Source organism: Lepus europaeus, chromosome 16, assembly GCF_033115175.1.
Source record: "Lepus europaeus isolate LE1 chromosome 16, mLepTim1.pri, whole genome shotgun sequence".
NCBI classification, from domain to species: domain Eukaryota; kingdom Metazoa; phylum Chordata; class Mammalia; order Lagomorpha; family Leporidae; genus Lepus; species Lepus europaeus.
The window spans coordinates 90,484,037-90,499,710 of NC_084842.1; the positions used below are offsets into that span (position 1 = coordinate 90,484,037).

The 15,674-nt window shown below is 60.7% G+C and overlaps 1 protein-coding gene across 1 annotated transcript in view; it reads left to right on the forward strand.

Annotated features, from left to right (window-relative positions):
• ZFYVE28 (zinc finger FYVE-type containing 28) overlaps positions 1 to 15,674 on the forward strand; it is a 121,649-nt gene that overhangs the window by 65,610 nt on the left and 40,365 nt on the right. The window contains exons 4-8 of the mRNA XM_062212943.1: positions 196 to 398; positions 1,147 to 1,236; positions 4,141 to 4,230; positions 10,848 to 10,949; positions 12,035 to 13,255. Of these exons, the coding sequence (XP_062068927.1) occupies positions 196 to 398; positions 1,147 to 1,236; positions 4,141 to 4,230; positions 10,848 to 10,949; positions 12,035 to 13,255 (1,706 nt within the window). The remainder of the gene's footprint in view (positions 1 to 195; positions 399 to 1,146; positions 1,237 to 4,140; positions 4,231 to 10,847; positions 10,950 to 12,034; positions 13,256 to 15,674) is intronic.

Genomic DNA, 15,674 nt, shown 5'->3' on the forward strand with positions numbered 1-15,674 from the left:
CCTCACATTGACCCTCCCCCAGTCACATGGGCCACAGTAAGAGACACTTGTCACTGCTGTGATTGCTCTGAGAGGGGCCCGGGGACAGGTGCCAGGTCCTAGCCCGGAGTGGGGAGCTGGGCACGGAGACCAGGGGCACCCCCTGAGCGTGCCGCCCCCCTGTGGCCGCTCCTGAGGGCGTCCTCCCGCCCACAGTGCCTGGCCGCCGGCTCCATCATCATGAACCGCGAGCTGGAGAGCATGGCCATGCGGCCTCTGGCCAAGGAGCTGACCCGCAGCCTGGAGGAGGTGCGCGGTGCCCTGCGCGACCAGGCGCTGCGGGACCTCAACGCCTACACGGAGAAGATGCGGGAGGCGCTGCGGCACTTCGACGTGCTGTTTGCGGAGTTCGAGCTGAGGTGACGTGGAGGCCCTGGGTGTGCGCGGTGTGCCCTGGGCTCTGGGTGACGGAAGCTCTCGAGGGAAGAGCTGGGCTGGCGCGGAGCTCAGGGTGGGAGTGAGGGGTCCAGGCCCTTGGGAGCCCCAGGAAAAGGACTTCAGAGAGGCCCAAGGCCCAGGCACCCTGCGATGTGTCCGCAGGTGCAGTGGCACTCATGGCCCGTGAGAGAAAGCAGGGTCTCCATTAATGAGCACCGTCAGCCTCAGAGGAAAATCAGCCAGAATGCTAAAGGGACTCCAGGCAGGGAGAGCACAGAGGATCAAATTTGCTTTATCCTGTCTTCCCCAGATTTCCACACCAGCTTTCATGACAAAAAAAGAGTGATTGAGGTGGGAAGACAGTGCTGTCTGGGGAGTGGGTGGCCACCCTGTCGCTTCCCTACAGCCACTCAGCAAACCTCTGCGTCCCTACCGCCCTCGGCTGGCTGAGGTCCGCCAGGCTGGCGCTGCCCACGCTGGGGCTCCCGGGGTTGTTCCCCCAGGAAGTGTGTGCGAGGTGGGGAGCGGCACTGCTCCCAGGCGGTCACAGCCGAGTGGGGCAGGGCTGCGGGGGTCCGAGGGGGCCTGGGCTAGCCCGCCTTGCAGGAGCTTTGATGGGAAGGATCTGTTGGAAGTCCAGGTTGTGCACTTAGTGCGGAACCGAGGGCCTGGTGCAGCGTGGCAGCTTTAAGGCGCCCCTCGTCCTGACGCCCCTCACCGTGTCTGCAGCTACGTCTCGGCCATGGTGCCCGTGAAGTCCCCCAGGGAGTACTACGTGCAGCAGGAGGTCATCGTGCTGTTCTGCGAGACGGTGGAGAGGTGAGAAAGGGAACAGGGTGGGCTGGGGCTGCCCGGGGCAGGCAGCAGCCCTGGGCACGTGCCTTGTCTGGGGCGCCATCTCCTCCACTCAGGTGCCTTCTCCCCCTCACATCTGCCCGGCCCCATTTCTCAGCCCACAGACCCCGCCTCTGGGCCCGTAGGGTGGATCCCACAGTCACCTCCTCACTCGTCCCAGCTCATTCCCTCATCTCTCACCTCCTCTCTGCATCTCCACATCGCCTCTCCCCTCACCCCTCACCTCTCCTCCTCACTCCATACCTCCTCACCTTTTACAATCTCACTCCTCACCCCTCACCTCCTTACCTCTCACCTCCCCTCTCCCCACCTCCTCACCTCCCCTCTCCTCACCCTCACCTCCCCTCTCCCCACCCTTTATCTCCTCACCCTTCATCTCCTCACCTCCTCACCCCTCCCCTCCCCTCTCCTCACCTCCTCACTTCTATCATCCCTCACCTCCTCACCTCTCACCTCCTCATCTCTCACCTCCCCTCTCCTCACCTCATTACCTCCTCACCTCTCACCTCCCCTCCTCACTTCTTTTTTTAATTTTTATTTATTTATTTATTTATTTATTTATTGACAGAGTGGACAGTGAGAGAGAGAGACAGAGAGAAAGGTCTTCCTTTACTGTTGGTTCACCCTCCAATGGCAGCGTGCTGCGCTGATCCGAAGGCAGGAGCCAGGTGCTTCTCCTGGTCTCCCATGGGGTGCAGGGCCCAAGGACTTGGGCCATCCTCCACTACACTCCTGGGCCACAGCAGGGAGCTGGCCTGGAAGAGGGGCAGCCGGGACAGAATCCAGCGCCCCGACCGGGACTAGAACCCGGTGTGCCAGCGCCGCAGGCGGAGGATTAGCCTGTTGAGCCACGGCGCCGGCCACCTCCTCACTTCTATCATCCCTCACCTCCTCACTCCTCACCTCCTTACCTCTCACCTCATCTCTCACCCCTGACCTCCCCTCTCCTCACCTCCTCACTTCTATCGTCCCTCACCTCCTCACCCCTCACCTCCTCACCTCTCACCTCACCTCTCACTCCTCACCCCTCACCTCCCCCTCCTTACCTCCTCACTTCTATCGTCCCTCACCTCCTCACCCCTTACCTCCTCACCTCACCCCTCACCCCTCACCTCCCCCTCCTCACCTCCTCACTTCTATCGTCCCTCACCTCCTCACCCCTTACCTCCTCACCTCTCACCTCACCTCTCACCCCTCACCCCTCACCTCCCCTCACCTCCCCTCTCCTCACCTCCTCACCTCTCACCCCTCACCCCTCCCCTTCCCTCTCCTCACCTCCTCACTTCTATTGTCCCTCACCTCCTCATCCCTTACCTCCTCACCTCTCACCCCTCACCCCTCACCTCCCCTCTCCTCACCTCCTCACTTCTATCGTCCCTCACCTCCTCACCCCTTACCTCCTCACCTCTCACCTCACCTCTCACCCCTCACCCCTCACCTCCCCTCACCTCCCCTCTCCTCACCTCCTCACCTCCTCACCTCACCCCTCACCTTCCCTCTCCTCACCTCCTCACTTCTATTGTCCCTCACCTCCTCACCCCTTACCTCCTCACCTCTCACCTCACCTCTCACTCCTCACCCCCACCTCCCCTCTCCTCACCTCCTCACTTCTATCGTCCCTCACCTCCTCACCCCTTACCTCCTCACCCCCACCTCCCCTCTCCTCACCTCCTCACTTCTATCATCCCTCACCTCCTCACCTCTCACCCCTCACCCCCACCTCCCCTCTCCTCACCTCCTCACTTCTATCATCCCTCACCTCCTCACCTCTCACCCCTCACCCCCACCTCCCCTCTCCTCACCTCCTCACTTCTATCGTCCCTCACCTCCGCAGGCTGGGATGCAGTGGGGTTTCGTGTCTGATGAAGAGAATTTGGGGGTGAATCACAGTGTGCTGTCAGGCACGTGCAGCAATTGGAAGTCAGGGTTTGAATTGGCTTTGGCCCTACAGTGTAACCTAGAATGTTTCTGCACTGTAACTTGTGCTGTAGGCTTAGGTAAATCTTGAAATTGACTAATATTACATTAAGTGCTTTTTTAATTAAACAGAGCCACGCTCCTGGCCTATTTGTTTATTTGAAAGGCACAACAACACACACACACACACACACAGATCTTGCCTCCACCTGTTCACACCTCAAATGCCCACAGCAGCTGGAACTGGGGCTGAAGTCAGGAACCTGGGACTCCCTGCAGGTCTCCCACATGGGTGGCAACTCCGCGCTCCGTCACCGGCCGCCTCCAGGGCGCGCTTCAGCAGGAAGCTGGAATCGGGGTAGGGAGTGGGACCGGAATCTGAACCCAGCATCCTTCTAAGGGACGCAGACGTCTCAAGTGGTGTGCGAACGCTGCGCTAAACGCTGCTTAGCCTTTACAAGTTACATCACGGTGCCAGAAAACAAGACGAGGAGGCCTTTGATTTTGAGAAGTATGGTGCCTGCGGCGCCTGCCCGTGGGTGTGGAGAGGCCTTGGCGTTTGCCCAGGAGGGAAAGGGAATCCAGGTGCTCGGGGAAGCGTCCGCTCCTGTGGGGCCCGCACTTCCTCTTGTTTCCATGTCCTGGGTGGCCTTTTACTTTGTTCTGGTGGGCGTCACAGCTGTCCTTACGCATTTCACTCACACCCTGTGTCTTCCGTCTGCCTGGGGCAGCGGGGGGAGTGGGCAAAGGTCAAGCAAGGCTGCCTCTGCCAAGGCCTCCAGGTGCCGGCTCTGCAGCTCTGGCCTTGGTGCACTTGACGGGGACGGTAGCCTAGGATGCTCTCTGGACCCGACTGAGCCTGCTGTCTGGCTCCCGCCCCCGACTCAGGGCTGACCAGTGGAAGTGCTGGGGACCAGCCCTCACCCCGCTCGCTCTCTCTCCCCTGGCCAGGGCCCTGGACTTCGGGTACCTGACCCAGGACATGATTGATGACTACGAACCGGCCCTCATGTTCACTATCCCCAGGCTGGCCATTGTGTGGTGAGTGCCCCCTCCCCCTGCCCGGGAAATGGTGGCCTGGACAGCTGGCTCAGCCGCCTGCTGTGTGCCCTCAGCAAGTGAGGTGCCACGGACTTGTCCTGCCCAGGACAGGGGTGGCTGCACTCCTGCTGCTGATACTGGACAGGGAAGGCGGCCAGCAGCGCGTTGGTCACAGACACTCGCGCCCAGAGTCCCCTGCGCATGCTGGGCAGAGTGACCCCATGGGCTGCGGCAGCTGGGGACAGGGTGCACCTGGCTCCTGGGCGGACGCGTTGGTCCGTTGGAATGATTCAGAGCAAGCACTGCCTGACTCTGGCGGGGAGGGGAGACCCAGGAGGCTGCAGCGCCTCTCGCCCTGGGTGGGGGTGTAGCTGGGAGAGCCGGGAGCTCACAGGTGCCCCAGCAGCATAGGGATCTTAAATACACCGAGGTAGGAAGAGCTTGTTCAGCTGGGACCAAGAGCGGAGCCTAGGGGTCTACTGCTGCCCCCACACCAAACTCAGACCCTTCCTCCCTGCTCATCGCCCCTCCTGCCAGGCAGGCTGTCACGGGCTTGTCCTCCTGTCGGTGGGAGCGTGGATCTCTGTGTGCTGATTCACTCCCCAAATGCCTGCACAGCCAGAGCCGGGCTGGACTGAAACCAGCAGCCAGAGCTCCTTCCACTTCTCCCACTTGGGTGACAAGGACCCGAGTGTGAGTTATCCCTGCTGCCTCCCAGGGCGTGCTGAGCAGGGAGCTGGAATGGAGCGTGGAGCCGGGACTTGAATCTGGGCACTCCCAATACGGGACACAGGTGTCCCACGCGGTGGACAGACCGGTGCACCAAATGTTCACCCCAGAGGCAGTGGCCCCCTGCTCCCTGACGAGGGCGCCACAGCCATTTGGAGAGGAGGGCACTGTCTGTTCAGCAAATGTCGCTGGCACGCCTGGACAGCCACACACACAAGAGCAAAGCTGAGCTCTGCAGCGGTTCCTTTTGTGTCGACTTGGCCAGGCCACGAGGCCCAGCTACGTGGTTGCGCACCAGTCTGGGTGTTGCTGTGAAGGTATTCAAAGCTGGCGTCAACGTTTACGTCGGGAGTCGGCGAGAACAGCGGGCAGCCCTCCAGGCTTCAGGCTCTGGAGTCAGCTGAGGTCGCAGTGAGGGCACCCCGCCTCCGCTTGCCTTGCCTTCGTGGTGAGCTGCAGCCCCGGCTCCGCCCAGCTCCGCCCAGCTCTGCCCGGCTCCGCCCAGCTCTGCCCAGCTCTGCCCAGCTCCACCCGGCTCCACCCGGCTCCGCCCAGCTCTGCCCAGCTCCGCCCAGCTCTGCCCAGCTCCGCCCAGCTCTGCCCAGCTCTGCCCGGCTCCGCCCAGCTCCACCCGGCTCCACCCGGCTCTGCCCAGCCTGCTCTCCCGGGGTTGGACTCACAGCCCCACAGCGGCTTGAAGCGGCCCCTTGCAGCCGGTCCCTCTGTCCTCTGTCCCTCTGGACACCTCTGAGGAAATCTTCAGGTTCTCAGACTTGGTGATAGGTTCTTAGATTTGACACCGAAAGTGCTAGCATAAAGAGAAAAAAATGGATAAACTGGACCTCACCAAAGTTAAAGCCTGGACAGCTGGAGGTTAGCCGAGCAGTTAAGATGCTCGTGTCCAGGGGTGTCGTGGTGCAGTGGGTTAAGCTGCTGCCTGTGGTGCCAGCGTCCCCTGTGGGCACTGGTTCGACTCCTGGCTGTTCCACTTCGGATCCAGCTCCCTGCTAATGCGTCTGGGGAAGCAGTGGAGGATGGACCAAGTGCTTGGGCCCCTGCACCCGTGTGGGAGACCTGGAGGAAGTTCCTGGCTCCTGCCTAGGCCTGACTGTTGTGGCCATTTGTAAAATGAACCAGCAGATGGAAGATCCTGCCAATCCCCCCTGTACACCCCCACCCCCAATATCAAACTATGCCTTTCAAATAAATAAAACAAATCTTAAAGATAGATACCGGTGTCCAACACCACAGCACCCGAGTCTACTTCCCAGCTCTCTCTCTCTCCCCTCTCTCTCTCTCTCTCTCTTTTAGAGTTATTTATTTGAGAGGCAGAGGTAGTCAGAGAGAGACAGACAGACAGATCTTCCACCCGCTGGTTCACTCCCCCAAATGGCAACAATGGCTAGAGCTGGGCCAGGCCAAAGCCAGGAGCTTTCTCTGGATTTCCCACGTGGGTGCAGGGCCCAAGCACTTGGGCCATCTTCCACTGCTTTTCCAGGCCATTGCAAAGAGCTGGGTCGGAAGAGGAGCAGCTGGGATGCCAACCATCGCCCATATGGGATGCTGGCAGTGCAGGCAGAGGCTTAGCCGACTGTGCCACAGTGCCGGCCCCCGATTCTGGCTGCCTGCTGATGCAGACCTGGGAGGCAGTGGTGGTTGGACCCCTGCCACCCACGTGGGACATCGGGATTGAGTTCTCCTGTTCCTGGTTTTAGCCCTGGCCCAGCCCCAGCCTTGGCGTTTAGGGAGTGAAATAGTGGCTGAGAACTTTCTCTCTCCCCCTCTCCAAAACATTTCTTTTAATTTAAGTTAAAAATGTGTGTGTTTCACAAAAGTGAAAAGTCAGCCTAAAGAATGTGAGAAAATACGTAAATAATGTATCTGATAAAGGGTTTAGAATGCAGAATATAAAAAAGAACCAGAGAGGCCCGGTGCTGTGGTGTAGCTATGGTGTCTTGGGCAAAGCTGCCGCCTGCAGTGCCGGCATCCAATATGGGCACTGGTTCGAGTCCCGGCTGCTCCACTTCTGATCCAGCTCTCTGCTGTGGCCTGGGAAAGCAGTGGAAGATGGCCCAAGTGCTTGGGCCCCTGCACCCGTGTGGGAGACCCAGAAGAAGCTCCTGACTGCTGGCTTCGGATTGGCACAGCTCCAGCCATTGCAGTCATTTGGGGAGTGAACCAGCGGTTGGATGACCCCTCTCTCTGCCTCTGCCTCTCTGTAACTCTGCCTTTCAAATAAATAAATACATCTTAAAAAAAAAAACAACAGAAATCAACAACAAAATAACAACCCAGTTTAAAAATGGGTACAGACTTGAGCTGGCATTTTTCTTTTTTTTTTTTTTTTAATTTTTGACAGGCAGAGTGGACAGTGAGAGAGATAGAGAGAAAGGTCTTCCTTTTTGCCATTGGTTCACCCTCCAATGGCCGCCGCAGTAGGCGTGCTGCTGCTGGTGCACCACGCTGATCCGATGGCAGGAGCCAGGTGCTTCTCCTGGTCTCCCATGGGGTGCAGGGCTCAAGCACTTGGGCCATCCTCCACTGCACTCCCTGGCCCCAGCAGAGAGCTGGCCTGGAAGAGGGGCACCCGGGACAGGATCAGTGCCCCGACCGGGACTAGAACCCGGTGTGCCGGCGCCGCAAGGCGGAGGATTAGCCTATTGAGCTGCGGCGCCGGCCTGGCATTTTTCTTAAGACTTACTTATTTGACAGGGGAAAGGGCGGGGAGAAACAGAAAGAGAAATCTTCTATCTACTGGGTCATTCCCCAGATGGCTGCAATGGCCAAGACTGGGCCTGGCCGAAGTCCAGAGCCGTGAACTCCAATCACTTGGGCTTTCCCAGGCCATCAGCAGAGAGCTGGGAGCAGACCTGGCACTCCAAAATGGGATGCCAGCATCCAGGTGGTGGTTTAACCCACTGTGCCACAATGCCAGCCCCCTGAACTGCGTTCATAGGAGACACAGATGACCAGCGAGCACCTGAAAAGATGCTGCCTGTCTGGCAGTTCAGGAAATGGAAATCAAGACCACAGTGAGACACCACTTCATACCCGCCCCGACGCCTGTCCGCTGCAGTAGCGCGTGTGCAGGAAGGGAACCCGGCGCACCTCCGTGGGAGCCTTAGCAGAGCCGCCTGATGCGCGTGGCCCTACCACACCCCCCTCCCAGGCACGCGCCCAAGGCGAAGGAAGACACATCTGCACGTGCACGCTGACGCCTACGCAGACGCTGCCGTGGCAGCACTAGGCAGCCCGGATCCCAGGGTGAACGAGGAGACGAGGACGTGTGTGCACAGTCGTGAGAGCAGCAGAGCGCTCCCACTGCCACCTCACGATGGACCCTGGAAACCTCGCCGAGAGGCAGGAGCCGGGCACCCGAGGTCGTGGGCCACGTGATTCCACCCTGACGAGATGCCAAGAACCGCACGTGCGGGGAGACAGAGGCTAGCGCCGAGGCTGCCGGGATGGCGATGACTACTTACAGAAATGGGGGTTCTGCTGGGGAGAACGGTTGAACTAGAAGCAGGCGATAGTTACACAGCCCTGTGAAGGCGCTCGCTGCCACAGAACTGTGGTGTCGCCTCAGTTCTCTAAAAAAGATGGGCCTCCCGCCCTTCCCGCAGGGGCCTGGCCTCCCGCCCTGGCTCCCACCCCGGCGCTGCACTGCACAGCTCAGCCCCCCACTGCACCCTCCACGTGCCCTGCCCTCACCCAGCCCCCGCGATCTACCTGCTGCCTGCCAGCCTCAGCTCCTCGGGGAGACGTGGGCTGTGGCCCGGGCCTGTCCTGAGCCATCAGGCAGCAGCTGTGGGTGGCAGCTCCGCCCCACCCAGCTGTTCCCTTCCACACTCATTCCCTGGCCTCATTCTTCAGCTGCCTCCCGGCTCCCAGCTGGATTTCTGCAGATGTTGGGGCACAGGGGGCACTGCATGGCCGTTGTCCTCTGTGCTCCAGCACCTGGGCCAGCCGGCCACTGACTCGGACCTGGAGACAAGCCTCGCCCTCCCGCTCAGGACACAGCCGACTCTCCTGCGTCCTCTCTGCCCTTATGGCGGCACAGCCCATGCTTTGCTGGGTTTTTGAATCTTTTTGTACCTGAGATTCAATCTTAGGGACAACCAGTCCCTGTATTCAGTTCTTTTTAAAAAAAATGTTTATTTATTTTCATTTTATTTGGAAGGCAGAGAGGAAGAGAATCTTTTATCTGCTGGTTCACTTCCCAAATGCCTACAGCAACTGGGGCTGGCCAGGCAGGAGTCGGGAACTCTATCTCCCATGTGGGTGGCAGAGAGCCAAGTACTTAAGCCAACACCTGCTGCCCCCCAGGGTGCACATGGCAGGAGGCTGGGTCAGGAGCAGAGCTGGGACTCTGACACGGGATGCAGCCACCTCACGTGGTGTCTACACCACTGCTCCAGACACCTGTCACTTCATTCAGTCTTGTTGATGCCTTTTTCTTTTTTAAAGATTTATTTATTTATTTGAAAGAGTTACAGAGAAGGAGATACAGAGGCAGAGAGAGGGAGAGATCTCCCAACCCTTGGTTCACTCCCCAAATGGCTGCAACAGTCAGGACTGGGCCAGGCTGAAGCCAGGCATTTAATCTGGGTCTTCCATGTGGGTGCAGGGACCCAAACCCTTGGGCCATCTTATGCTGCTTTCCCAGGTGCATTAGCAGAGAGCTGGATCAGAAGTGGAGCAGCCAGGGCTTGAACCGGTGTCCATATGGGATGCTGGTGCTATAGGAAGTGGCTTTACATGCTATGCCACAGTGCCAGCCTCCCCTCCCTCTCTTTTTTTTAAAGATTTATTTATTTGGGGCTGACGCTGTGCCAAGCAGGTAAAGCTGCCACCTGCAGTGCTGGCATCCCAAGTCTTTGGGTCCCTGTACCCAAGGGGGGACCTGGAAAAAGCTCCTGGGTCCTGGCTTTGGATCGGCGCAGCTCCTGCCATTGCGGCCATCTGGGGAGTGAACCAGCGGATGGAAGACTCTCTCTCTCTCTCTCTTTTTCTGCCTCTGCCTCTCTGCAGCTCTTTCAAATAAGTAAAATAAATCTGAAGAAACACTCATTTATCCTGGAGGCAGAGTTACAGCCAGAGGGAGGGGCAGGTCTTCCATCCGATCCCTTTTGCTTACTGTGCTGGATGTGTGGACAAGAACACTGTTCCAGAGCTGACACTGTTGGGGGGGGGGGGACTGGGCATCTGGGCTGCTCAGTCCTGTGACCAGGGCGGAGGGACCTCGCGGAGGTCCTCGGGTCACCGCTCTCAGGGAGAGGACAACACGGGTGGAAAAGGCTCTCAGGGCCAGGCAGGCGTCCGGTGGTGCCGAAGTGGAATCAGACTCCGGCAGGAGCACCCGAGCAGCCGTTGAGCTGGACGCTGGGTTCCGGCTGGCGGGGACGGCCTCGGGCCTGAGCAGGGAGCGCCTCTGCAGGCGTGGTGGGCACCCTGGAGGGCCAGTCAGTGCTGGCTGGTGGGAGCACACAGTGCAGGCCCCTGTTTGCAGCTGCAGCGCACGCTGTGCCTTTGGGTAGTAGGCGGTTTCAGGGCCGATTCTCAAGCCCCCGTAGATAAATTTCACCGCCAATCCTGCCTTTTCCGTTTTCAGGGAGGTTAATTTTCGTAACAAGTCTGGATGCTAGTTTATCTGATTGCACACAGATGTACACAGATTTTTATGATTATTTCACGATCTCCAGTGAACGTAAGATAAGCAGCCGCAGCAGACGAAGTCTGGGTAACACCTTTTATTTCCTAAACTTACCAAAGCGTTGGTTGCCAGGGCAAACAGTGGAGCTCCCCAAACAGTGACCCAAGATGGGGTTCCCAGGCTAGCCTGGAGCACCGGACGCCTCACCACACTGGCTCTTGTGTCTCACATGCAGTGGCCTTGTGGTCTATGCGGATGGACCCTTGAACTTGGACCGAAAGGTGGAAGACATGTCCGAGCTGTTCCGGCCCTTCCACACGCTGCTGCGGAAAATCAGGTGGGGGCAGGGAGGGGAGGGGTGGGGGGCAGGGAACCGGATGCTCAGGCCAGTGTTGAGCCACCGCCGGGTCCTCCCTGGCTGGCTCTGTCCCTCTGCTGTGCCGAGCCCTGGGTGTGGCAGACCCAACCCCACTCACGTTCAGCGCACCACGCAGCTACTGCTCTCCCCTGTCCACCAACAGCCCCCAAGTTCACCTCTGGTTAAGTCCCTGGCATGTGTCTGTGTCGTCACATTGGCGTCCCTTTAAAACCCTGCGCCTTTCTGTGTCGTGTCAGTTAGGGTCTCTGCCAGGCAGCCACTTGGGGCTGACCGGGGCTGGCCGTGGCCTCCTGCAGGGATGGGGGCACAAGGCTGTGTGTGTCCTGTGGGTGCCTCCCCGGCCCTGTGGCTCTGGATGCCCGGTGTCCTCCCCGGCCCCTGGGATCCGGGAAGCCCCCTTCCCCGGGTGTTGGAGCCGATGACCTTCCCAGGGTCGTGGGACATCCTGAGGCCTCCCAAGAGCCTGCCCGGTGCAGGGTGGCCTCAGGCACAGCTGGCTGAAGCCAGGAATCCTCTGGGGACCCTGGGAGCTCAGACCCCTGCCCCACAGCAAGGCAGAAGCGTCTCAAGTCCAGACCCCAGCAGCTTCCCCCTTGGCCCTGTGGACACTGTCGAGCTCTTGGGGCCCCGGCAGTGGCCTGGGCGAGTCGTCGAGCTCGGGCTGGTCTGCAGTTCAGCTGGCTGCTGGCTGCTTGCCTTGCCCTGTGGGGTTCCGGGACCCCAGACTGGGGAGAGGAAACAATAGTGACCAAGGAGAGGAGGTGCCCAGTGCAGAGGTCCGCAGCAGGTGGGGCTTGGAGGAGGGGAGGAGGGGCAGGGCTTGGGCAGGGCGGGGTCTGGGGGTCTGCACACAGCGCAGGCTGTAAAGAGAAGGCTTGGAGCCGCGGGGGTCCAGAGCAGAATGCCGGCAGGAAGAGGCCCTGGGCGCGGAGCCTTGCTCTGTAGTAGCGGGGGCTTCCCGGCCACGGGCTCTGTGGTGCAGGCCTGCAGGTGCCGTGGCCGTTGGAACGTGCGCCCTTTGTCTTGTGTCCTGACCCTCGCAGGGACCTGCTGCAGACGCTGACGGAGGAGGAGCTGCACACGCTGGAGCGGAGCCTCTGCATTTCCCAGGATGCCGAGCTGCCCATGCGGGCCGACGCCTTCGCCGCCCCCCTGCCCCCCGGGGAGCCCCTCACAGCCAAGGCCAAGAACCCGGAGGCAGAGCTGGCCTGCTCCATGCAGTACGACGACCAGGAGCTGGAGCAGCTCAGCCGCATGGTCCACCGGGCCGGGGATGAGATGTCATCCCTGCTGTCCCCACCCAGCGCCTGCCAGTCCCCTGCGCGCAGGCCGGGGGCCGAGGGCAGCCCCCACGCGGAGGCTTCTCCGGCCAGAGCACGGCCGCGGCTGGGCAGCGATGAGGAGGAGCGAGTGTTCTTCATGGATGATGTGGAGGGCACCGGAGAGGCCCCGCACAGCCCGCTTGGGTGGGCCGGTGGCGCCGCGGCCAGTCCCCCAGAGAGGGCGCCACGTGCCGAAGCAGGGGCCACCGACGAGGAGCTGGACTTGAGCAACAACAACGTCGAGGACGCCAAAGTGCGGGCAGCTGGCCTCTCGGGCTCCAACTCCTGCAGCTGCCTGGACTCGCAGCTGTGCCTGGACGGCTGGGAGGGGAGCGCAGACGACGCCGAGACAGCCGAGATGATTGCCCACCGGACGGGCGGCATGAAGCTCTCGGCCACCGTCATCTTCAACCCCAAATCGCCCGCCTCCTTGAACGCCACTGCTGCCGCCCGGGAGACCCCAGGCCGAGGCGCGTCCTCGGCAGCTCCGGTGGCCGAGGGGACAGAGGGCAGTACCCACAAGCCCAGCACCACGGCCGCCAATGGCCTCCTCAACTCCTGCGTGTGCTGTGGGAGCTGTGGGGACAGCAGGGACGACACAGAGGAGCGCTTGCAGGGGAAGTGCAGCCCAGGGAGTGTCATCAGTGCCTCCTACGCTGCCGGCCTAGCCAAGGCCAGTGACAAGGACCCCGAGAGACTGGACGATGCCCAGCCCACCTCCGAGGTCTCACTGCCCACAGACGCTGCCTCCGACAGGCAGGAGCCCAAAGCCTCTACTTCCGATAAGTGCCTGGTACCCACCCCGGGTGCCCTGGGGGACGCAGCAAGGGGGTCCCAAGGAGTGGATGAGGCTGCGAGGGAGCCGGAGCCTGAGGCCGCAGAGCCGCCGAGTCAGCCGGGAGAGACGGCCCCTGAGGAGGGTCAGCCCCTATCGGGCTCCAGGTAAGAGCTGCTTCTGGGCCGGGGGGGGGGGGGGGGGGGCTTTGCTCTGTCTGCATTTGGGACGTGTCATCTTGGCTGATTCTCTACCTAGGGCTTCTTGGCCACCAGCAGGTGCTGGGCCCGGGGCCAGGTGTGTGGTCTTTGTGTGTGAGGAGCTGGGGGAGACTGGCGGACTCACCCGACAGAAAGGCGGCCAATAAATGTACCTCAGGGAGCCCCACTTTCAGGAGATGTGGACGTGGTGCCGAGCCCTCCGACTGCCCTTCTGCCATCACAGCCCATTGTGACCCTGGTGTGACCCCTGTGTGGGTGCACTGAGCAGGGTGAGTGGCCACAGCACTAGGGCCTCACCTGTTGCCCTGGGCCATGTCCAAGCACACTGGCTGCTTCTCTGCCAACCCTGTTGGCTTCTGGGCTCACACAGGGCTGAATCGCAGGCCCAGGCCCTGGAGCCTCCGTGGGATCGGAGACCACCCTCATGCGAATCTTCTGGCACGTTCCGGGGCAGTTCCCAGGGCTCCTGCCGCTCCCTGCCGTAGGGGTAGGTGGGGAGGGCCCTCTGCTCTCTTCTCTCTGCCCTCCCCCCAGGGCTGCCTTCCCTCTCCCGGCTCCTCACTCCTCACTCCTCCGAGGTATCCGGAACACAGCAGTTAGCAAGCATCAGTCCAGCACCTTGTCCTTAATGCTGGAGACAGGAAGGAGAGGGAGGCGTGGCCCCGCCTCTGCTGCTCACACACGCTGTGGTCCCAGCAGGCGACTAACCTCTCTCCAGGACTGCCTTCCTGGCAGGGGGTAGGCACGGGCTCAGCCTGCAGTCGGGGCGGCCACAGAGCGGCAGCATCGGGATGGGATCGGAGTGAGACTGACGGGCCTGGGCCCGCGTGGCTGCACACTGGAGGGAAGGGGTAACCGCCTCGTCCTGCGCCTGGGCCTCTCGGGGCAGCACGTGGCCGTGCTGGGCCCCCGTGGCTGTTGGGCACTCTGAGGCCTTGGCTGGGGCTGTACAGCCCCTCCTGTGCCCCTGGCTGTGCGGCTGGGCCCGGGCTCAGGCGTGGCTCCGGCAGCCTCTCCTTCCCCTCCCCCCCTTCCCCTCCTCATCCGTGCAGAATCCCTCGATGCACGACCTTTTCTGTCTGGATCCAGTCTCTGCAGTCTCTGAACATGACTTTTTTTTTTTTTAAGATTTATTGATTTATTTGGAAGGCAGAGCTACAGTGAGGCAGGGGCAGAGAAATCTCCCATCCACTGGTTCACTCCTCAAATGACCCCAGCAGTCAGGGCTGGGCCAGGCTGAGCCAGGAGCCAGGAGCTTCCGGGTCTCCCACCTGCGTGCAGGGGTCCGAGGACTTGGGGCGTCTTTCACTGCTTTCCCAGGTGCATTTGCAGGGAGCTGGGTTGGAAGTGGAGCAGCCGGGAATTGAATCGGCACCCGAACGAGATGCCGGCACTGCAGGCGGCCGCTTAACCCGGTCCGCCGCAGCGCGGCCCCAAACCTGACGTTTTCGGGGTTCACGGATTCGCGCACAGGGAGGGTGTGTCAGAGATTTTGTTTGGGTGAACGATCTGCCGTGTGTGGGTGGGGGCCACTTTTGCTCGTCCACTGCCCCGCCGACGGGTGTGTGTCGGTTCTAGGTGGTGGCTGTCGGGGTGTCCATGTGGGTCACGTTTGCAGTTCTTTCAGCACCCGGCTAGGGAGGAAGCAGCGGGCCGTGCAGCGTCTCTGTTTAACTTTTTGAGGAGCTGTCAAACTGTTCTCCACACTGGCGGTAGCTTACATCCCACCAGCCTGTACAAGGGTTCTAGGTTCTCCATGTTCCCGCCAACACTTATTACTGTCTGAGTTTTTAAAAATTCTTCTATTTGCCATTACTTTTGTATTTGTTTATTTGAGAGGCAGAGCCAGAGGACTTCCAGCCACTGGTCTCCTGCCCAGGTGCCTGCCATAGCCGGGGCTGGGCCAGGCCAGAGTGGGAGCCAGAACTCAGGCAAGGCCTCAGACCCACACGTGTGGCAAGAACCCGACCACTTGAGCCAGCGCTGCTGCCTCCCTGGTCTGTGTGAGCAGGAAGCTGGAATCAGAGCCAGAGCCAGCTCTGAGGCCCTGGCGCTCCAGGCTGGGACGCGGACATCCCAAGCAGTGACTTAGCCGCTGTGCCCCCCGCCCCCCGCCGCGCCGCTTGTGTTCAAGCCTCTTGGAGGTGCTCCCATCTCTGAGGTCATGACAACGATTTTACTCTCCGCCGGTAAGCTTGTCTTGGTTAGCATTTGGCAGCATTGGGATCGCTGGGCCCAGGACCTCTGCCGCTTATACTCAATTCAGGTCTCTAAATCTGTGAAATATTTGCCTGGTCCCCCGTCACCTCTGCAAAACGAGACACACTCTGAGCCGTTTGCTCAAGGGCTCTCAGTCTCTCCTGCC